The 23,734-nt window shown below is 37.2% G+C and overlaps 1 protein-coding gene across 1 annotated transcript; it reads right to left on the reverse strand.

The window, feature by feature from the left end:
- Positions 1-1,543: 1,543 nt before the first annotated feature.
- On the reverse strand, positions 1,544-22,705 carry ccdc73 (coiled-coil domain containing 73). Its single transcript, XM_074676857.1, has 18 exons — positions 22,499-22,705; positions 20,308-20,394; positions 17,437-17,577; positions 14,157-14,228; positions 13,983-14,054; positions 13,862-13,897; positions 13,631-13,705; positions 10,468-10,506; positions 8,520-8,655; positions 8,275-8,354; positions 7,897-8,019; positions 7,750-7,809; positions 7,406-7,510; positions 6,628-6,738; positions 6,189-6,363; positions 4,190-5,001; positions 3,887-3,975; positions 1,544-2,130 (listed from the first exon to the last, which is right to left on the reverse strand). The coding sequence occupies exons 2-18, from the start codon at positions 20,347-20,349 to the stop codon at positions 1,956-1,958; spliced, it is 2,343 nt and encodes a 780-aa protein (XP_074532958.1). The 5' UTR covers positions 20,350-20,394; positions 22,499-22,705; the 3' UTR covers positions 1,544-1,955.
- Positions 22,706-23,734: the final 1,029 nt, after the last annotated feature.

Consider the following 23,734-nt stretch of genomic DNA (forward strand, 5'->3'; position numbering starts at 1 on the left):
TTTGGCCACAGTGAAGAGAAACTCACCCAAAAAATTCTCATTTACTAGATTTACTTTTTCACTTGATTTTCACCTGGCCTTCATGATTTAAAAAAAAAATATATTTTCATTTTCCTGTTCAATTTTCTGCCCCTACTCTACTTCTTTTATAAAGAAGGACAAACCCAAATGTTCACTGCTTTCATCCAAAGTTAAGACACTTTTTAAATTTTCAGTATTAGTGAATGGTCCTCATTTTAGAGATGATATATGGATGAATTTTGGCAAACTTCATACTAATATAAGAAGGAGCAGACAAGAGATTTGTTTGCAAGTATCTGAAAGTTTGTGGAACATGAAATAAAACTTTATTTTTTTACTCTGAATAGCTTAAATTGGACAGAGGAGTTCTTTTTTAGGTATGCAAACACATCCATAAACATGTTACTTATGACAGAGCAGCTATGGCTCAGTAGTTCATCTACAGGGTCAGTGGTTCAGTCCCAGCTTCCACGACACCTGAAGTGTGTGGCAAAGCAGGTGATGGGTGAATGAATGCGGTGTGAGAAGGTAAATGAGGACTGTAGGGTAGTTTCTAAAGACACAAGCTCATGCTCTTTGGTTATAATTCATGTTACCATTTTCTTTTGTGGCTGGTAATGACACCGAGCCATTGGACACTACTAATCTACAACTTGTATATTTTTTTAGAGGTATCTTCCAGGCGTTTTCTGCTTTAATCAGAGGGAGGACAATAACTAGGGAGGAAACAGTGAGGGCTAACCTTAGAGGGTGTGACATAAACCACTATTTTAACTTTTAACTACAAGAATTAAAATTTGGTGCATATCTGGCAGAAAAAAAGAGACAGTAAAGAAACTGTAGCAGTGTCACCTCTAAGCCTGCAAAACTAAAGTAAAGCACTTTCAAATTCAACACAGGCATTATGATCATATTTGAATAATACTGTGATGTAATTCTACATATTGTGTAAATTTAAAGTAATACTTAAAAAAAAATCTTAAAAAAAAATCTCACGCAACAGCTGTTTTAAGTGTTCATTTTCACTGGTTGAGTTTGATCAAATGTTTGAATAATACTATTCATGTAACTGTGCATTGATTTTTTTTTCTTTTAAAGATTAAACTGTCAAATGTTTGAACTGAGAACTGTTCCCAAATGGCATTTCCAATTTAATGACTCATAAATGCATCAGAGGAGTATCAGTGGTCGGCTGCTCACATCAGGTCGTACGGCAGGGAACATTAACTTAAACAGAGGCTTGTGTTGACATGTGTTAATTAGACTGTTTGCTAATTGATTCTTGTTAATTGGGATGTGTTGTTTTGTGTCCTTAGTCTTAATTGCTTGAACCAAAGCAGCAGCAGCAGTAGACTGGAGATAGTGTCACTCAAAGGTGCCCGAACAGGAAGAGCTCCTCTGTTGAGGCACCGTGCAACCTGGTTATGTCAACTCTAATTAATTTTAATTAGCATGTTAACAGTCAAGCCATTTGAACTGACAACACCAAACGGCCTTTGATGTTTATTTACCTGGCTAAACATGTTGTGAATACATTTTAAAATGTGGCAGAAGGGATATTAGAGATAAAACCAAACATGTTATAACAGAAACTTTGCTAACATCCTTTTTGTAGAACATAAAGAAAATAACTGTTATTGTAATGGCATTTATAAACATGCAATAAAATAATAGTAAGTTAAAAGAAGTGAAATATTTCAAAAGCTAAACACCCAACAACTGATCAAAGTTAAGCTATTTAACTATGAGCAATCACTCATGGGGATATTAACACAGATAAATCTTAAACGTTGAAGAGAAGGATTGGGATCTAATATTTTAAACAGTATTTTTGTGGAGGATTCATGCTTGCTTTTTCAGAAGTAACAAAGGATGTGCTGAAGAAGGAGAACGTTATGAACAGTAGCAATCGACTAAACAGTCAGCTTCAGTATTCAGTTATCCGTCCTTTGTCGTTTGTGCAGGTGTAGCCTGTCTGCGTTAAGAAACTGTTCAATTTTGGAGATCTGAGCTCTGAAGGAAGGTTTCCCTGTGCTGACTGAGCAGCAGGGGGGTTCCTGGGGGTTTTCTGAACACAAACCTGCTGTTGAGGTTGGAGCTTCATCAGACCTGGATAGACAGGAAAAAACAGGAGTCACACACAACTGAACAAGCTCTTTTTGGTTCGTTGCTAACATGAAACATCAAAGCTATAATCATTAAAACGCGCATACACCCTGTATGATACTATTTTCTATTACAGTGGTGTTGGGTGTTGAAGGGATATTCTAGTATTTTTGAAGAAGGCTTATATGAGTTACATCTCGCTGTAGCTGAACAAGCTCAGGGGCCACAGGGCAGCTGAAAGGTACAGGGTGATCAGAAGCAGCTTCAGTGGTTTGAAGCACAAATAAGGTTAGAGGAGTTTGAGAAGGCTATGGAGATCGAAATTCAGTTGGCCTTAAAGTTGGTTCAGAAAGGGAAAGCAGAACTGGACCAGGCTGAAGGAGTATTTTAAAGGGCTGGGACGATATGCTATTCTCACGACTCGATTCTGTTACGATTTTTGAGGTGCCGATCTGATTTTTTTTCATTGCGATTCTTCGATATTCACGATTCTTTTTTTTCATTTGCTCTTTTAACACAAGACCATTTGAAAAAGTTAAATGATGATGATAACGTCTACAGACTATATGAGAAGCCATATTTTCCCATAAAATGCACATCACCTGAGTCAGAGAGAAACATTTCACCTTCTGCTGGAGAAAAGAGGCAACTGTTTTCCAATCCACTTCATAAACAAAGACTGAGATGAAGAATCTGAATTTGAAAAAAATGATTTTTTTTTCAAAGAATCCTGATTTTAATATTGTGAAACACAAAATCCCGATACATCGATTTTCGATTTTTTGTCCCACCCCAAGTATGTTACCTCAGAGGAGGAGGCAGGGTTTACATCCTTGGCAGAGGTGGGCTTCAGTGTGGTTTACTTCATGCACAAGCACGTGAACATGAGGTATGTTCCATAATGTATGATCACTGTGATCATTCCTCCTGACAGTCATTTTAAAACAATAGCAGGGTTTTAGAGGACTGTGTCGGACCAAAACAGCTTAACATAGGCCAACAAGTCTCCAAAGTTATAGCAGTGCTCTCTGTGTCTCATTGTGCTGACTCTGATGAGGTCATGCTGTGTGTAAACAGACGCTTTACGATGATGTGGGTGGGCCAAACATGTGCTTTAAGTCTTGTTCATAATGGAGCAGTGTGACCGCTGACTGTACTCTTCAGTAGGGGAACGGCACTGCAGGGGGGCAATTTTGCTTGAGTATAGCATGGTTCACCCTTAGTGGCAAGGTGCCAGGGGTGGACAGATTCCTCCTGAAATGCTGACGGCTGTGGACACTGTTGGGATGGACACACCTCTTCAGTGTTGTGCAGAGTTCTGGGACAGGTTCCCTATTTTAGAAAGAGGGGCTGTGGAGTGTGTTAAAATTATAAAGGTATTGCATCTCTCAGCATACACAAGGGTGAAAAGGAGGATCTGATCAGGACTGGATCTCAAGAAGCAGGAAGCTGAAGGAAGGTCTCTAGTATGGGGGCCTCAGAATTCCATCTCCATTATTTGCAGATGATCTTTTACTGACAACATCTCAAAGTCTGAGGCTGTGGTCCTCTGCCCAAAGATGGTTTAGGGAATAACTTTGCCCAAAGGAGTTGAAGGATCTTGGGGTCTGAACTGAATTTGGTGGCAGACTTAGTGAAACTCATATAACCCTACTTCAAAAATACTGAAATATCATCTCTAAAGGACAAAGACCAAACAGTACAGTTCTTATTCTGACACATAGGATGGGATTATCTTTCAAGGCTCACATGAACTCACCGCTGGGTGGTTTGGCAGGATAGTCTGCTGGATGTGACAGAGGATGTGGAGACTGAGAATAAACCCGCAGACAGAGAAATTCTGCTCTCCTGTGTGGAAATGACAAAAAGACCATTTAACATTCACCAGCATTATAATGTTTGCAGAGTTTGTTTATCACTCCTGATTTTAAGTTTTCTGAATTGTGTCTGTTCCTGACTCATGTACGACTGATGTCATGGCCTGTTGAAACAAATCCAACTGATTTACTGTAAAAAATCTAAAAATTCAAAAGTTTTGTCAAAAAGTTGATAACATACTGACCTTGTCAGAAGACAATGAAGCATCTTCAGCCAATCTTTGGACCTCGTCGTGACAGGAGAGTTGTGGGTCAGAAGTTGGGGAACAGTTGACAGGTTGATGGAGGTTGATGTCTTTATTGTCATCTCTTTGAGAGAGACTCATTGAAGCAGCCTGTGGTGGCTCAGCGTGTATGAAGTCAGTCTGTTGCTTCTCTTCTGTGGTTGGATAAGAGGTCATCCAGGTCTCTGTTTGGTTTTCTAACACGTTTTCTGTTTCTTCTCTCTTGTCAGTTCCATCTTCTCCCTCTTCTCTACTTCTTTTGGTTGTTTTGGACTCTTTGCTGCCTCCTGTGTCCTCAGCTGGCTGCTGGATGCCCTCTTGTCTGTCTGCTTTGTCTGTTTGGTTTATGGCTGGTTTTCTCTTTTGTCCAGCAGTCCCTTCCTCCTTCACACCGTCTGTTTCTCTGTCGATTTCTCTTTTTTTCCCATCATTGTTGAACTTTTCATTTAGCTCAATCCTTCCTCCATTCACTTCAAAACTTCTGCCTCTGTCTAATGGTTTATCAACAGACTTCTGCTCAGAGCATGGTACAGACACAGTCTTGCTCATCTGCAGACTATAATCAGAAACAGAGGCATTGGTATTAAGTAAATCTGAGACTGCATCAGAATTTTTTTTAGTTATGCCAAAGTTATCTGTTTCTCTGTTTAACAAGCTGCCTTCAGCCTCATGAGGACTACTGAGGTTGTAGTTTGCAGGTTGACGGGTGGATAAGTTTGAAGAGATGGGCTGTTTCATTAGAAATTGTTGTTGGTGATTAGGAATTTCTTGCCCTGTAAGAAATCATATCATTAAGGAAAAATGAAAACTTCCCAAGTCACATTTTACTGGTCGAAACAAGTCTGTGGCTTCACCTGTATTATCTTCAAGTTTATTAGATGGACAAAGCCTTTTGTTGTTCTTAATATGTCAAATATAAGTTTAAGAGGAGTTAGTTTCTAGTGACTTTTGATCAACCCAAGCAACGAGACAATGCATCATTTGTAGTTACGTAAAGCTTTTGTTTGAGACACGAAAACGAGCAAACTTTGTAAACTCAGTTTGAAGCGTAGTTTAGTGTCCATGAAGTGAGCAGGCTGTTAAGTGATAGACCAGTACTCAGAGACGTGTCCACTATGTGTAACATTAGTGAACCTTAGTGATGTCCTACCAGTGCTCTATGAGGGTGGATATGTTGTGAAATAGGAGAGCTTGTAGAATGGGATGTGAGAACTTGAAGGAAAAAAATGAGCTTGTATGTAAAAATGTCAAACTTTTCAACACAGGTCAAATTTGTAGAGTTCACATTTGAACCCAAAGAAAATATTCAAACATGCTTGATTTGAATGTAAAATCATAGCTCTCCAATTTTCACAGAGCTCATCTGCCAACTCCAACTGCACTGAGTAGAGCAAACATAACCTCCCTATAGATTTATCTTTCGGCAGTAGCCGTGTATATACAGGTCACGTGCATCAAGGCATTATGGGGCGTTTTCTTCTCCTTTCCTTTTGAAAAGGATGGTCCGGTGTTTCCTAAGCTAAAGGAGGTATTAAAGGAAGCAACGACCCTACTTTCCTTAACTTTTGGAGAATTCGAACAGCATTTATCATGGCCGACGCTTAAATGCTTCCGGGTCATTTCTTCAGTTAGGAAGGTTCCTTATCAAAAAAGGACTATTCGGATGCACCCTTCATCTCCTGTGTCAACCATTACTACAAAATAAATCCAAGAAATCCTTTTTTTCAAGAAAAAAAACTTGCTTCTCACTGTTAAAATTTTCTAGCTTGCGTAGTGTCATCAAATGGATATTTGTCTACGAGTGATAAATGGATGTGGTTCCCTGAAAAATCTGACCCATTATCATTTTTGGAAATGAACTATAAACAGGAAATTGATTTTTTAGATAGTAAGACTAATTCAAGACCACACAGTGACTTTAATTACTAGAACAAATGATAAACAAAATATATTTCAGTACCTTCTAGCATACACTCAGCTGGCTGTCCTTCAAGTGCTCCAGTGACTTCTTGTTTTGGTTCTGTATCCTCGGGACAGTTTTTACTTTGGATCTGAGTCTGAGAGGCTGAGTGCTGCAGAGCTGGCAGGTCAGAGCTGGAGATTCCTTCATCTGGAGTTTCCTCTCCTACAAACTCCTTCATTAAAGTGAGAAAGCGTTGGTTATTTCAACTGAGGCTGTGATTGCGGCCTCATGTTATGGGCAGAGCTGAAATGAAGAGAAACCACATCTTTCCTTGGTAAAGACATTTGTGTTGTTTTTTACACCCAACAACAGAGTACTCGGCATTCCTGGCTCCAATTTTTGACATCTTCACTGTCACATTCTCATAGCTGAAGAATGACTGAAGCTAACCGAGAATAAGAAAAAAACACACATGGGACCTTTAAGTTTCTCCTACCTTTTTGTCCCAGCTGGTCTTGGAGATGACAGAGCTCTCCATCAGTTGGGCCACATTGTTTTCCATGGCCTTGTTTTTCTCTTGCATCATGTCATGTTCCTGCTTAAGAGCCTGCAATAAAATTAATGACCTTTAGGATTCTTAATGCAATACTAAATTTTTATATGCGTATTTAATGTTAATAGGAGTCTTAACAGGGCAGAGAAGGCTTCTTGCTAAAACAAATCAGTTGGCTCTTGCCATTTTAATGATTTTAATATATTAATGAATATGGTGACTGAAAAATAAATATGTGGTACAGAGTGCAGGAAGGACAAATTATTAAGCCATAAATGAGAAATCAACACACTTACCATAACTCAAGTGTAGAGGGGGTCATAAACTGAGTTTTGCAAAGCCGTATTTATTACATTTCTCGTATTTTCTTCATTAAAAGCAACAATTAAAAAATGTTCTGGGTTTTAGTGAGGCCAAAAGTTGGTGCTGGGTTTAACCTGCACCACCTTTTAGACTTGCTTTCACCTACGTTTCTTCACTTCTCAGTGAGAGCCTGGACAAATGAAGGATTCACTTGTTTCTGGTTAGAGTGGATGGTAACAGACTCAGAGGCAGAGCAAGAAAAAGTGGTACAGCAGCCTCAGGAAAAAAGGAAGTGATTCATTCCAGATGGCAGATGGACAAAAAAAGTAAACGCTCTATTGAAAAATGCTGCCATATTTATAGCCATCACATTTTTTTTTTAAATATCATGATGTGATTTAAAACAACAGACTCTGACCTGGTTTTGCTCTCTCTGTGTTTGCAGCTCCCTCTCCACTTCCTTTACTGCCTGTGTCTGGTTGAGCAGCAGCTGCTGTGTAAGCTGCAGAGACCTCATCACCTCCTATAAGAACAAAAGGGATCCATGATCCATGAACACACGTCTCTTTTTATCAGTAAAAGGCCAGTAAAACTTTATTTCAGCTCTAGCAAAACAGAATTTCCACCATCAAAGGGAAAGACATTTGTTTAGTTTTACCTCAAACAGCAAAGTACCATTCATACCAAGCAAGTCAAAAAGTATCAGCATCAGGTTTAAAATGAGGCTCATGCTTTATTTTTCTATTCATTTGTATTTCTCACCTGTTTTTCAGCTCTCACAGCGACATTGTATTCCTGCAGTTTCTTGTTCATTTCAGTTTCCTGAACACAACAAAAAAAGATTCAAAAAGATTTAAGACTGACACAAAATACTGGACTTTATTTTTGCTTGGGTTACTGATTATTTACCTTGTTCAGTTTCAGATGAAGTTGCTGTATATGCTGCTGTGTTGTTTTCAGACTTTCAGTCTTATCCTGTCTGAATGTTGGCATATTGGCCTTGATGAGCTTTTCACTGACTTCTTTCAACTCCTGAGAAAGCATCACAGATGCACACATTAAAAAGTAAAGAAATATCCAACTCATTTCTTTTTTTACTGCAGATTGAGTTGTTAAATATTTTTGTCTCAACACTTTATGTACACAGTTATTTTCTCAAGAAGTTGGAAACTATGTAATGTACACTGACAGTGATACAAATTAAAAAACTAAAATTAAAAGTAGTAACAAAATTTGTTTCCATCTTTCCTCCAGTTAACAAAAATATTAAAGCAAATGTTGACGTACCTTCTGTAATGACTCTGTGGTTGCAATGTGTCGTCCATTTGCAGATGTTAGTTTTGTATTAATTTTCATTACATCGTCAACTACACAAATTAAAGCAAGAAAAAAAAGTATATTATTGTACATCCTGTATTATCAACTGTTTATGTATTATCAGGCTTGTCACCAAGCTGCGGTGAATTGTACCACTCAGCTTTTCATTCTTTCATCCATGTTTTGATACATTTTTCTGTAAATATATTAATCACCATTCTGTTCCAGTTTCTCGTGAGCTTGTTTGACAGTGTTACACTGACGTAACAAAGCTCTGAAACGTTTCTCAACTTCCCCCAGCTGGTTGAGGTGACTGTCCTTTGACCTGCACTGCAATGCTAATTTCTGTTCCTGTAAATGGAGGACACACGAGTTAGGACAGATATAAAAACTTACCACAACAATAAGGACATTTGTGTTTGTCAGACTATTATTTGCTGTAACACTGCTTCATGACAATGAATCTCATCCTATTGAAGAGCCTGTATATTCAAGGGCTGAACAATTAATTGAATTTTAACGGACATTGCAATGCAATAAAATGCAATTTTCAAATTGCAAAGGCTGCTATCTAAAAAAAAGAAAAGAAGGAAAAAGTTTTAAAATGCATTTACAAAGTGCAATCCACAAGTTTAGATATTTCAGTGGTGGAGCCAAAACTTTGTTTTTATTAACATTTCTGCAAGTGTTTTTTTACTGATGAGAGATTAGTAAGATTTGTATACATTTGATATTTATGTTCACACAGTGTTTTTTTTCATTTAATAAAATAGTGCATTGCACATGTTGACATATTTCAGTGGTTGAGCTAAAGATTTGGTCTTATATACATTTCTAGACTCAGTGTGAGAGTCATAAAAGAGAGGATTCATATTTATTTTTCAGATTATTGTTTATCCCAGTCCCCTTGTTCTGCAGTGCTTTGCTTTGTTTTGTTGTTCTCTTATTTTTCTATTAATTTAAGGAAATTAATTATAATTTTATTACATGTCTACAAGTCTCAAAGTCAACTCAATCAGTCAATTTTCTACTGTGTTTGTTATAATTAAAAATACGTTATTCATATCAATTCATGTATCAATTCATCTCATTTCATCATAACATGTGGGCCTGGCCTGCAGGAAAGACTTGTTTATATATTGACAGTATCCTTTGTTGTGTTGGTCATACTATAGAACAGTTTATTGCTTGTGTATAGTGAATAATGTAGAAGACAAACATCTCCCCCCAAAAATTGCATGCTAAATCGCAATCGCAACATAGGTCCAAAAAATTGCAATAAGATTATTTTCCAAAATTGTTCAGCCCTAGTTTATTTCACTTTTAAATGGTAACACATATCTTAATGAACATGTCTTTGTCAGTTGGTGGCACAGCCAGGCATGTGGGTTGCACCCACAAAATAATTTCCATAGCTTCTCTGCCAATGCCAAACAGCTTGTTTTGCTATTGTCATTGACTCTTGTTAGTAAAATGATAAAGTAAAAAGAACTAGTTTATCTGGTTAAATAAAAAGTTTTTTTAATGCTCTCCTAAAAATCTAACCTTATTATTTAAAATGATTCTGACTGTGAATGATTAAGTTTAGAAACTGTGGTGGGAAAGCAAAGCTAACTGACCCATGGTCTGTATGCACTCTGAATACTTACTGAGAATACTTGAGGGGAAACAACTGTTAAGTGACTTAAAGGTCTAAAGTTTAACAAAGCTAATGGTGGTTTGTCTCTGTGGGATGTGGGGGTAAAATCTGAGAATACCTCAGAGCCGTTTGATGCTCTTCAAAGTGCCATCACAGTTTGATTGTCTGTATCAACCTGAACAGATTAGTGTCCTATTTCATTTCCTCTGTCCCTCCCTTCACTCCAATTCTCACTCCCACCTTTCCCTCTCTCAAATACACCAGCTCACTTTGACTCCCTCTTGCTCTTCTGAACCACTCTTATGTGATGAAGGTTAAAGCCAAGCAAGGCCAAGTTATAAAATAATAAATAAACATTTCTCTGTATTGTTGGCACTTCAAAGTGTCCGGCACTCCTTATCCATCACAGCTGATGAACTCCTCCCAAACCCTTTGAGCAGCACCACGTCACATCAACCTTGACTTTTTCCCACTCCCATGTATCCTCCGTCAGGAGCTTGTGAAGGTGTGAAACCACTCATTACCAGCTCAATCTCTTTCTTCTCCATTCTGTATCTTAGCAACTGCAAAACAACAACAAAAGAAAAGTTGATCGTTAGATCGTAACAGGTTAATGTGTGTGAGTCCAAAAAAAGTTTTCATCTGTGACAATATACCCTTCAACCACGTCACTGTATTAAAAACCAACCACAAATACTGCTGATTGGAACTGAAATGTGTGATAACTTGGACATTTTGCTTTCCTTTTTTAGCTGAGGTTATATTATAATTAGTGGTGGGACTTGATTAAAAGATTAATCGAATTGATTACCCCATTTGTAATTAATTAATCGCAATTAATCACATTTTAATCACATGAATATTCAACATCAGAAGCAACACTTTTCAATTCAAACAGATTTTGGTAGAAGACTAAATCATTGAATATTCTCATACAAAAGTTTAAACCACAAAATCCTGTTTATTTTGTTCAGAAGTTGTTTTTTTGAGGAAACTACTTTCAAGTACATTCATCAGCCGTTATGTGGTAAATAGTGCTGTCAGGACATCAAAAAAATAATCTTAGATCTAATTTATCACATTTTAATCTTATATCTGCTTAAGGTCCCCTCATTAAGAATTTGAATTCTTACGCATTACAAAATAATAGTGCATAACTAATGAGTGAATGAATGTATTCAAATGAATACACGAAAAAGAGAAGATTTGTAAATCCTTTTTTTTCAACTGGTCAATATTAATTAAAATGTCTGTGTTCCCTGCCATTGACATTGGATTACTGTTTACTGCGTCTATAGAAGTAAATTTTATATTTCAGCGGAGGGAGGCGGGGTCTGGTGGAGCTTGTTAATCAAAATCCTGCCCGTAAACTACTGTGGGTGACAGCGGTGCGCTCTTTAGACCAGGGCTCAGCATGGATATGAGGAGAAATGTGAGATGATAGAGACACAGAGAGACGCTGCAAGTCAGGAAAGTTCAGGCAGCTTACGCTCCAACTGAGGATGCGGCGCCATTGTGAGAAAAGACGACGGAGATCATGGAAAGGATCAAAGGATGGAGCGCCCGAGATGAATGCGATCAAAAAAGTTTGATTTGTCTGTTTTTTGGACCAAAAACAGGAAGAGAGACATAAAAGAAGAGAGTCCAATCTTCTTAAGTAACTTTGGTGTTTACATAGTCAGAGAAAACAAGATTATTTGGGTCTCAAAAGGTCATTCAAGATGCTCTGAAAATGGCAGGTAGCTAATGAGTTAATCTTGCGTTGATTTTTATAACGCGTTAATGTGCGGTGTAATTAATGAATCTAATTAACGCGTTAAAGTCCCAGCCCTAATTATAATCTAATCTCACTGTTTGCCAATTCATGTGTTGACAAAGACAAGATAAGACAAGACAGGGCTGACTGGATTAGACAAGATATAACCAGATTAGGCCCGGCTAGACTCAAACAAGACTTGATCAAGTAAGATTAAGCTTGATCAGACTGGACCAGTGGTTCCCAAAGCAGGAGTTGGGGCCTCCTGGGGGCCCGTGAAATAAAAGGGTCATAAAATGCCTCCCAAATTAAAAGAAAAACTGTTTGCAGTCGCATATTGTATTCATTACTGCAAAGTATTCAATCAGAATTAGGGTTTACATTTCCTATAAAACCTATTAAAACAGAAAGAGTTCGATCTGGTTTCCCGTTTTTTTTTTTTCTGCTACAAGACCACCAAGGTGAGAATGACAGTGGTTTCAGTGGCACCAGATTAATTTCTTTAGGAAATGTACTTTTTTAGTTTTTTACTGATTAGCTAAAAAAGGTAAATTATGATTATCTTTTTTTGTTTGTTTGTTTTTTTTTGTCAGTTTTTGGTGGTTTAATACTACATTACCACTAGGGATGGGTACCTTTCACATTTGAAACGATACGACACCGATCCCCGGTACCTGGCGATCGGTTATCGGTACTCAACTGTACCAATTTTTCTGTACTTTTGTGTGCGTATGTGGAAAAAAAAATTAATTTGTTTAATAATAAAATGTAAATTCCTTTTAATTTAACATATCTATTCTTCAATATATAACCCTATAATGCTGTGTTCATGTCCAGCATGGAAAATCACCTACTCTTCCACTCCCTCACAATCACAAGGATACACTTAGGTACCTAAACATGGTACCTTTTGATTTTACCTGAATCTTTATCTGGTAATTCTAACAGAATTTGGTAGGTACCTTCAAAAGTACCTAATTCGGTACCCATCCCTAATTACCACAGCCTGGGGTCGCTGGTCTCTCGCAAAGCTATTTTAGGGGTCATAGGCTGAAAAGTAGGGAAACCAATTCTCAAGCCAAGAAGTGAACATAGAGGGGACATTTGACTTTTGCACAACACAAAAAAAGATAATTAAGTAAGAGTACAGCAAGAGTAAGAATTAAAAAAATGGAGTACAAATAAATAGAATACAACACAAGTTAAGAAAAACAGACAAAATTAGTTACAAATGTTGTTATGTAAAAAAAAAAAAGAAGAAGAAGAAATCCATCCTGTGAATAATAAGGCATATGCCCCTAAAAAGCACCACAATCTACATTTTCATCAGGTTAATTTTCTATTTATTTACTTCAGTTGCGTGGAGGTCATTTACTGAGATCATTTACTGTGATGATTTTTTATATTTCACTGCAGACTAATTGAACCATCCTACTCCGATTGAGTTCAAACCTGCAATTAAGTGAATTGTCAAGATAAGGCAATTAAATCACATCAAGGCTAACTGCCTATGATGTGAAAACTTATTAAATTAAAGGAACCTACCAGACCGCATCAAAGGTATTCACACATGGGGCCTCATTTAAGCCAAACACTGCGGTCGGTATCTAACGGATATAATATCAACAACAGTCTTTATTGTCTCTGTTACACGGCTGGGCCGTTAAAGTGCAGCAGACCGTGAGCACGGCTGTAAATAACCTCTCTGCTGTCAACCTTCAGGATTAACACTCATGTAGCCAAGTCTAGGTCAAGCCTATGCAGCCTCACCCTACACTATTAACTCTAGATAGGCATGAGCTCTTTGTATTTAACCACTAAATGGTAAACGCATTTATTCCTGACTGGCCCACAGACAGAAAGACTCTTAAAAAATAAAAAAAAAACATGATATTGATGTTGGGTGTTTGGGACATAAAGAGGTTAAGTACCTGAAGGGACTTGAGCTCTTCCTTCAAGTTGGTCATTTCCTTGTCTTTTAACTCAGCAGCAATCTGGTATTTCCCCTGTATTGTTACCATAAAACAAGGAATACTACAATAAAGCATAAAACAAAACTCCCCGAGGGCCACAAGTGTGAGAATGAGGCAGTGAAATGGACTTATCCACTTGGCACATCAAAATGCTTTGTAAAAAAAAAAAAAAGGAAAGGCTCCTAATACCTTCACTTCCTCAATGTTTCTTATTTTGGCCTGAAACTTCAGCAGAGAGTTCAAAGGGTTTTAATACACTTTTAAAACTTTTTGTTTCAATTAAAGCACTGTAATCATATGAGAATCATACCTGCATCTGCATGTTCATAAGTGCGTCACTGTGCTGGTTTGCAGCTGTTTCAGTTTGACGCTGTAGAGATTCCTGTTGAACAGCAAATCAAAACAATCAATCATCAAAGCACAATATATCCACTGTTTATTAGAAAAGAATGAAAACTTTGATTATTTTTGAACCCTATTGTACCTTTTCCCACTCCAACTCCTGTTTCTCCAACACAAGTTTACTGATCTGATCCTCAAAAAGTGTCTTTGAATCCTGAAACATGGAAACACAGTGATTACATAACAGCTGATAACTAAACATTCTTCCTAAGGAGAAACAAGCACAGTGAATTAAAAATGAGACACAAAGAATCTGAAAGAGGAAAAAAAACACAGATTTAAGAGCAACGGCTGATGCATGGTGATGTTCTCAGGTGTGTATGAGCTGAAAATGAGCCGTCTTTCTCTACTGTTGCAAAAAAAAACTTCATGGAGTTGGGCCAGGTTTAAAACTGCAGTAAGTTTCCCCCGGTTCATTACTCTTGTATTTTGCAGAGGCACGCTATGAAAGCAGAACATTAGAAGGGTAGTGATATATGGGAAGAGCCGTCTCTATCCTCCCTTTTCCTCAGTGAAGGCAGGTAAAAGTCGATTGCTCTCTATATCCACAGGACTCTTTTATGTGCACGGGGGAGCTGCTTTACTCGCTGACTTTATTTTATAAGTTCATATTAAACTAAGCCACGAGGATGCAGCTCACTTTAAAAAAAGAGTGCACAGGAGATAAAGCTGTTATTAGCTATTATTATTGTTATTTGGAAATAATGAATGTAAGGAAGTTGGCGCTTGTGTGTGTGTGTAGTGGTTATAAAGTATAGGCTGAGCATGGCAGAGGATGGAAACATCTTAAATCATTTTGCGTGATCAGTTTGATAGTGACCTTTATAAAAAGCTCATTTTTACTAAAGTTTTTTAGGAAAAAGTTTTTTATAATTACAAATCCAGTTTACATTAACCTTTTGCTTGTGGCATTAAAATGTCTGCCCGCCTTCACCTGGATGGCAAAAAGAACATGTTAGTTACTGGATGTTGGTACCGAATGAATAACCATTCTCAACAAATTTGTGGAGAGTATTAAAAATCAAGGCTCGGCTAATATAATCCTTCAATCCAAAGAAGGCAGAAGTGGCACACAGTCATACAACCAATGACAGCAGTTATTATTGCCATACTAGCTGCTACGCTAAATGGCCTCTGTGAACGAGCGGTTGTCATGTTTAGCTAACATCATGAGTTATCATGTGCTTCAGTCACAGGATTCCTCACTTATTCACAAACGTGTTAACATAGGTTCATATGTACTCACTCGGTAGAATCTCAGATGCAAGAAAAATGGTAGCATAAGTAAGCAGTGAATCCCAGTTACTGATGAAGACGTTACATTTGTCATAACAGAATATTTGCAAACAAATCTTGTAAATGGAGCAAATGATAACAAGCTAAAGTTAACTAGTACATTAACACAGAGAATGGTTAGTGAAAGAAACAGATAGGGCGCACGAATAGGGTGACACCAAGTTTTTCTAAATCTATCCAGTTAGTGAATGTCCTTGAAGTGATAACTTCATTTGACAGAACCACTTTTGTTTTTGTTAAGTAGGTGAAATCTAATATGTTACTTTATGTTGCTTTTATGGCTCCCAAAAATACAATGCGTTATGGTCTGGAATGTATGTTTGTCCAATGTTAATACCACTTCTTCCACCAGGTACAGACGGTGTACAGTCCACAGTAACTTTAGGTTGCAAGTGGTCAGTAGAACAAAAGAACTTGTTCCCATGTTGATACACATAGGCACACTGGTGGACAGATGTACAGGTAGTAAAGCCTAAAAATAATCCCTAACTAAAAGCTAAGGCTCTGTGTCAACAATCTAAAGTTCAGGGTCTAAAGCACATGAAGTCAAATGTTTGTTTGCTGTGAGACAAAATAAATGTTGATGAGTGTTTGGTTTTACTGGGGTTGGGTTCAGAAAAGATGATAAACAAAAAATGATCAAACCTTTCTGGGCCATTTGCCTCAATTCGCACCTAGATTTATGCATAACTTGCAAATGGCAAACAAACACATCCTTATGGTCTTTTCCATCCCCATAACTAGGATTGACTGGTTTTGGTGTGTCATTTTACAACAACAACATTATCATTAATAATAATAATAATAATAATAATAATAATAATAATAATAATAATAATAATAATAATAATAATAATAATAATTTATTAGCACGCTTTAAGTTACATGAAGTGTCAATGATTCTGAGACTTTCTTGGGCAGTTTGTTTGAGAGCTTTTGGTCTGTGACAGTAAATGTGTTGTCACTTGTTATTTACATAAAACTACGGCGATATATATCCCAAACAGCTTTTCAGCATCCTGTCATAACCACTCACCATCAAAAACATCCTAGCCTTTAAAGCATAGCCTTTCATTGATCAACTCTCACCAACTTGAAGAGCAGGCTGAACAACATTAAAAGAAAAGCATTTGACTGCATCCTGCTGAGGGACAACAGGGCATCCACTTACTTTTTAAACCTCCTCTTAAAGCACTTGAATAACTCGACTTCAAAGTGCTGCTCTGATAAAAGCAGCGCCTAAGGGGAACCAGACTGATCCACATTTTGTGTTTGTGCTGAAGTTAACATGACTATAACAATAAAAATGAAATGGAAAGAAACGACCAACATCCCATTTGCCCCACCCTGCTCTTTAAGCACACTTACAATGTGTCGTCAGGTTGAAATGACTTGCTGGAGGGTGAGGAACAGAGCTCATCTTTGACACAACAAATGTACTTATGTACTCTCATGTGATCTGATCTTTCAGACAAAAAACAATCCAATCAAGCCGGCTTCTGTCGAGATGGCCAAACAGAGTTTTCTTAAAGTGGCTCAGCCTCATGGTCATGAGTTGCTGCACCTGCTAAGGTCAGAGCATCTTTGCTGGAACGGACTGTTTGCTTTTACACACTGCTGGCATTTAAGCAAATTATTCATGAAGTTTGGGGCAAAAAAGAAAACTTTAACTTGTTCCCCATACAAGAACATGCTCTTTTTTGCCTTCATTACACTGCACATGAAACTGAAATTGTTTTCAAGAATTTTATAAATATAAAAACAAAACAGTTCAGAAAAAAATGGAAAAGTCAAGCGGCAACATCTAGTTAGAAAAATGAAGCCTATGCAGAGTTGCCAGAAACATCTGAAGTCACAAACACACCAAGCTAAAAACAGACTTTTACAGCGCCAGTGACGGTGCAGAGGCTTAATCCATATTTTATACAGTCTATGAATAAAACCAGATTTCACACCAATAATTTACTGGCTGCAAAACAGAACCTTAACGTTGATTACTGCTCTGATGATATCACAGTAATGCTCAGTAAAAGCAAAACAAAACAAAAATAAAGTTGCACAAGTACCCTTTGAATCTGCAGCTCCTCCACCACCTCATGGAGAAGGGTTTTGAACTCCAACAGCTGCAATGTGATGGTGCTTCCACTTTCCGTCTGATTGGACAAGCCTGATAATGACAGCTCCTGATCAAAAGAAGATCCTCCATCCTGCATAGGAAGAGCAGAGCAGTTTCACTTTTTGAGAGCTTTCATATTGAGAAAATGTGATTGTTTTGCAAAATTTATGACTCAAAAGATTAAGCCTATTTGCTTTAGCTCAGACAAAGACAGAGCATAAACAAAGTCATGCCAATAGAAGTAGATCTGTTCTAAAAAAGCCTTTAAATTTATAGAATGGAGCATTTATTAAGTGAATTAATAAAACATATTGTCTCAACTTCAAATGTTTAAAAATCCATTTTACTTTGCAGTGATCACAAATTTTAAAAAGTCCAAGTTTCAAATTGAAAATATCCATATTTCAAAATACAGAGTTAACTCAGATTAAACACCTGGTTATCCAAAGTCAAGTTGACCAGCATCCAGTCATTCATCTTGTAGTCAATCATCATCTATAAATAAAAATTGTTGGGCAATTTAAAGGCCTACAGGGAAAAAAATGGTTCCTTCGTGTCCAAAGTAACTGGTTAATCAACTGAAAATAAAATATAGATTTACTGGCTGATTGACAATGTAACATTTATTTTAAAAAAAAATCCACGTTAAAGGGTTTTATATAAAGTTTTATAACTTTATTGTTCTGGACTAATAACTGTATCTTGTGACCAGAGAAGTCGCAAATTGGCATCACATCACTTTGAAATGTCAGTTTATGATATTAGTTACCAGTATTTTAACTTCCTGACCTGAGTTTTGCCAACACAGTTTCAACAAGGTTGCTTTTGTTGAAACTGTGTTGGTGACACAAGGTATCGTGCATTATTGCAAAAAAGAAAACAGGTAATAAACTCATCAAAGCAACATTTACTGTTTGTGTGCAGTTTATCACCTTGGCTAGATGTTGGTTTGAACTGATAGTTCTGCAATGAATTCCTAGATGTTTAGTCTGAGTTTTCAAATAGTTACCTCCACCAAGAAGGTTATGTTTTTGGGAGAGTTTGTCTGTTTGTCTGTGAACAGTGTAACTCAAAAAGTAACCAACGGATCTTGATGACATTTTCAGGAAATGTTCGAAAAGGGATAAAGAGGAAGTGATTACATTTTGGAGGTGATCTGGATCACTGTCTGGATCCAGGACTTTTTAAAGGATTCTTTATCATTGTGAGATAGGGACATTTTCACCATATGTGTATATAACTCTACTATAAATGGTCAGATTACTTTGCAAAACAATACAAGACAAGGTCACCATAATTTCTGACAGATGTCAAAGTATGATCTAGATCAGGGGTGGGCAATTAATTTTTACCAGGGGCCACATGAGGAACCTGAATTGTGTCAGAGGGCCACCAACTGTCTTCCATGTAAAATGCTCTAAATTAAATATTTTGAATAGCTGGAACTGATAATCAGAAGAATAAAGCACTCTGTAAATGTTTATATTAGGTTATGTAAAATTGTGGTGTATAGGTCAAGTAGAAAAAAAAAACAATTATTGAATCCTAAAATGAAAGAGAAAATGTCTTAAGTTTTCGTCTTTGTCAATATCTGTCATACATGAACTCACTTTTACCGATTGAGTGCTGGCAGGCTGCCAACACTCCTGAATATGGAGGGAATCTCCCATTCTTTAAACCCTTTCTCCCGCTGTTCTCTTCGCTTGTGATTTCTCCTGATAGTCCCCAAAATTTAAGTTTGCTTCTGTGAGCTCTAATATTTTACTAAGTCATATCAAGTCCCGTACTTGGGCGTTATATCGAAAACTCAGAAACCATCCACCCCCTCTCTCTTAGTTGGTTTGATCCAGAGACGCTGCAGGAGACTTCAGAGACAGAGACAGATAACTGTGCAGCACTTATTGATGAAGAGTTTATCAGAGCCTTAGCTGTTTCCTTTCTTTCTTTTTTGGAGCTGACATGACATGTCGGGAGTTAAACTAACGTAGCTCTGCTCTAGCATCCTCTTCAATCAGGAGAGTTTAGAGCAGCGTGAATTTTATAGTGAGAATGCTGACTCTAAAATAGTGAAACGCGTATCGTTGTAAAGTTCTGTCCGTCTCTGGTGTGTGATGCGCATACGCGTTGCGCGTGTACGCGACGGCACTCAGTCTTCAGAACAGGAGAGTTCAGGTGGAGGAGACAGACTGAGCCAGTGAAAGAGAGGGAGAATTCAATCCACAATGTCTTGATCAGTGCCTGTGATAGATGGAGTATTAAGACATATGCACCCGCACGAGTTTCATGTTTATGTTTACGATTGGCCTCACGCGGGCCGGACAGGGACGTACAAAGGGCCGGAAGTGGCCCGCGGGCCGTAGTTTGCCCAGGTCTGATCTAGATCCTGGCAATATTCTGGATACTAAGATCCAGAATATGAAATATGTACGGGGTCATCATAATTTTCAACACTGTCAGGAAACAAATTATGGTACAAACCTGCAACCAACATCAAATTGTAGCAGACAGTCTGCTGAAAGGGAGTATAACATTAAAGTAGGACTAAAGTGTTGGTGACAATCACAATATGCTTTGAGGAGGTCTGTGCTCCCTGAGTGCTTTTCTAGTTTCATCTAGTTTCTAGTATTTCATGTGTGACTTGAGTTTAAGGGAACCAGAAATATATCAGGTGAATTCTATGCATCATATCGAGATATAGAGATCGAATTATACATCCAGAGTTTGCAAAGACTTAAAAAAAATTCAGGAGTTATTGAAGATCCTAGAAACAGCTTATGAACATGTTTTGCTTTGTCCCTTTCCGTTCAAAGTCCTTACTCACAGTAGTGTGGAACAACACCCCAGAATCTTCAGTGAGATCCATCGAGTCTCTTCGAGGCCTACCACAGCGTGCCCAGGCCTCTGCTGACTGCAAACAGAAAACACAGCTTTTGTTAGGAATAGGTTGATGAAATACTATGTTACACTCTGCAATTCATCTTGTAAGCTTGCAATTACCTCTTCATCTGCACTGCCCACTGTTAAATGATTTTAATAGGAATAATATGCTAGCACATTAAAGTCCCAATGTTTCACAATCACTGGAGTCTAAAGCAATGGCTTTAAAATTACCACTACACTTTTATCTATCTTTGTTTAACACCACTTCATTCAGGTGAGAGGGTAACACATTGATAAGCTCTCTTGGTAAAAATGAACCAGCCCATTGACACTAATAGGGGTCAAAGCAATAATACTGCATGGACAAATTGTGCTGTCAATGCTTTTTAAATTATCTAGGTTATTTAATTTGACCTGTAAATGGTCTTGGTAACTGTCCACCCCCTCATCAAAACCTGGAAACTGAGCAACTCACATACTGCATACACGCATATACACACCTACTGGAAAATATGACTTTTTGAGGGGGAGGTCTCCACCAGCCACTGATCTCTTAATGGACAGGCCTTTACCCTATTTCACTTGCACTGGTATAAATTGTGTGGGAGAATTAAATGATCCCTGCAAGAATTGGCTACTATCATAAAATGAAAGTGTCACCCCAGGCTCATGGGGGAGGGGGGTAAGTGTGACCGACCGCAATGTTTTTATTTTCATCTTCAGTCATTTGTTTTAGCAGGTATTAATGACCATCTGTAACCCAAGAGGAGCAAGTTGAAAAGACAATTTCTTTCTGCCCTGGACAGAGTTACATCAGATTTCTGAACTACTGAGAATGACCTTAAAGTGCAGCCTTGAGATTTAATACCACCATAGAAAACAGCAATATGGTGGCCAAAGTGCTGCAATTCAGGATGTCCCAATCCTGATCTCAACCAATGATCTGAGACGGATTTAGGCATTTCTGAATTGATCTTGATCAGAATTTGAGCAGATCATCTCCCTCTCTTATTTATGTCAGCTGAATGCAAACACACAAGTGAAACCAAGCTCTTTAAGTCTGCATAACTGTAAATACTTCATACCAAAATACTCAAATAACGAGGACATTTATGTGGAGTTCCAGCCATAAATTAAATATTACTGCAGAACACACATGCACAGTCAGACAAATTACAGCAAAAATAACACCCTACTGCAAACACTAACATCCAGGCAAGTGTGTTTGTCTTACTTTTAGCTGAACTGTTGATGATGCCTAATTTGTTAGATTAAAAAATCTGCCAATGTGGAAACAAAAATTGTATGAAGACATTATTTTCATATAACTAGCACATTTTTATACAAACAATGAAATTGTTTTATTAATCTATTACTGAGTTCGTTTAAAAATTAACAATATTGCAGATGAGAGAAATTAACCAGCTCTCTGGGGGAAAAAAAAAGGTTTTGTTCATTTATTTTTAAGAACTTAGAGCACTAGTACTATTGAAATTAATTTTGCTTTTTGGATTTGAATTTTTACCGTTCATTTTCTCTGTAGGCTGTTGATAGAATTAAAATAACTCTTTCCATATACTAAATTGCTCAGCTGAAAAATTGTTGCTGAGAGTCTAAAAATTTCTGCTTCAGAATTAGAAATACTTAATTACCCCCAGGTGGAAATTTGGTATGACCATTGCTCTTCACATAATACAGCAGCTGGAAAATAATGATAGTAATAGCGCCAAAAAAATAAAATAATGATAGATATACAATAAATTAAGCAAAAATATAGCAGCAAGTACCAAAATTAGCGACAAGCCAGATAAACCAGATAACAAAAATTGAAAAAAGAAAACAAAAACAAATTCAGTAGTAGTAGTAGGAGTAGTAGTAGTACTACAGTAATAATTTTCAATTAAGACAAGATAATTAAAGCGAACTGTAAGAAATCAACAACACTTGAGCTGCTTGAGCCCACACAGTCTGAATCCAAAACTAGCAGCTAGCCTAGCTAAATTTAGCTAGCATGCATCTGTGATTTGCTATTTATTCAATCAAAAAATTACATTTAGCTAAGAGAGTGTTCGTTGTTTCAAACAAATATTCATAAGTGTGTATGTTGAAAGGTACATATGAGTATACATTACCTTAATTGATTTATGATGGCCACCCCAAAAGAGGGAAGATGAATCAGTAAGTGATCGTTTCTTCCGGCCTGTCGTGTACTTATCAACTAAATTTGAACTGATCTCAGTTCGTCGTCACTGTCATACCGAAAAATAATCATTGACTGTTTGATAAAACATCGTGACAATGCAGTCAAATAACCACACCAACTCGGGTAAGATAGGAAAACAGAATGACAGGTAGTTTTTTCAATGCAACTCAACTTTATTTATCACCTTTCATACACAAGGCAAGGCAACCCCAAGTGCGCCTCAAATAGACAGCAAACACTGAACTCATAAAAATAAACTGCAATGAAATGATTTAAAAAATAAATCAAATCAATAGAGTAAAATAAATCAATCGATAACATCTGAATACAATTTTACCAGAGATTAAAACTACTACTTTTAGTGGTCTAACACCATAGTGTTAGACCACTAAAAAGAAACTTGATCATTATGTCACTTCAAGTCAAAATACCCCCCTTGACAGTGCACAGACCGTCGGTCAATGACTGGCAAGATTGAGATCCATACCAATGATTGTACATCGTGTATTTGTCATTTATGTCTCCTTTAAACAGGTACTTACAGTGCTACCTACGAGTGCCATCTAACGGTATTATCTTCAAACTGCATTTCTACAGAGAGGCGAGTATGCAAGGACCCTTGGTTTACATGATCAGATTCTGATCTATTTCGTATGTGCCATATAATAATAATAATAATAATAATAATAATAATAATAATAATAATAATAATAATAATAATAACAATAATAAAAAGAACTGAAAAAAACCTTTATTTATCCTTGAAGGGCATTTAAGGCGCACAGAGCAGTCAACAGAGATGAGAACATGCAGCTAAGACAAAACGTTTTGCACATTAAATTTCAAAGCCTACTGTTTAAAATGCTAAAATCTTAACTTCAAGAGAATGAAAAAGCAAAAACAATTGCTTAGATAATAAAATACTATAAAACTGTACTCAAATATTGAAGTGCCAGTTATAAGCTAAAAAATAAATATGAAAAAATCCTGAGTACCGGAAAACTGCAATCGGGTGCAAAGTGTAAAGTAAAGTGCAGAAAGGAGTGTTGAATGCCAGGAGAGGTGTGACACGTACTAAAGGTGTTTCAGACATGAGTAAAGTCAGTGAGGAGTGGATTATGGATGCTTTGAATTGAGGAGCAGCACAGTACAATAATTATACATT

The sequence above is a fragment of the Halichoeres trimaculatus genome, unplaced genomic scaffold (genome assembly GCF_033239565.1).
Source record: "Halichoeres trimaculatus isolate MK-OKI-2021-1 unplaced genomic scaffold, fHalTri1.1 fHalTri1_scaffold_10, whole genome shotgun sequence".
NCBI lineage: Eukaryota > Metazoa > Chordata > Actinopteri > Labriformes > Labridae > Halichoeres > Halichoeres trimaculatus.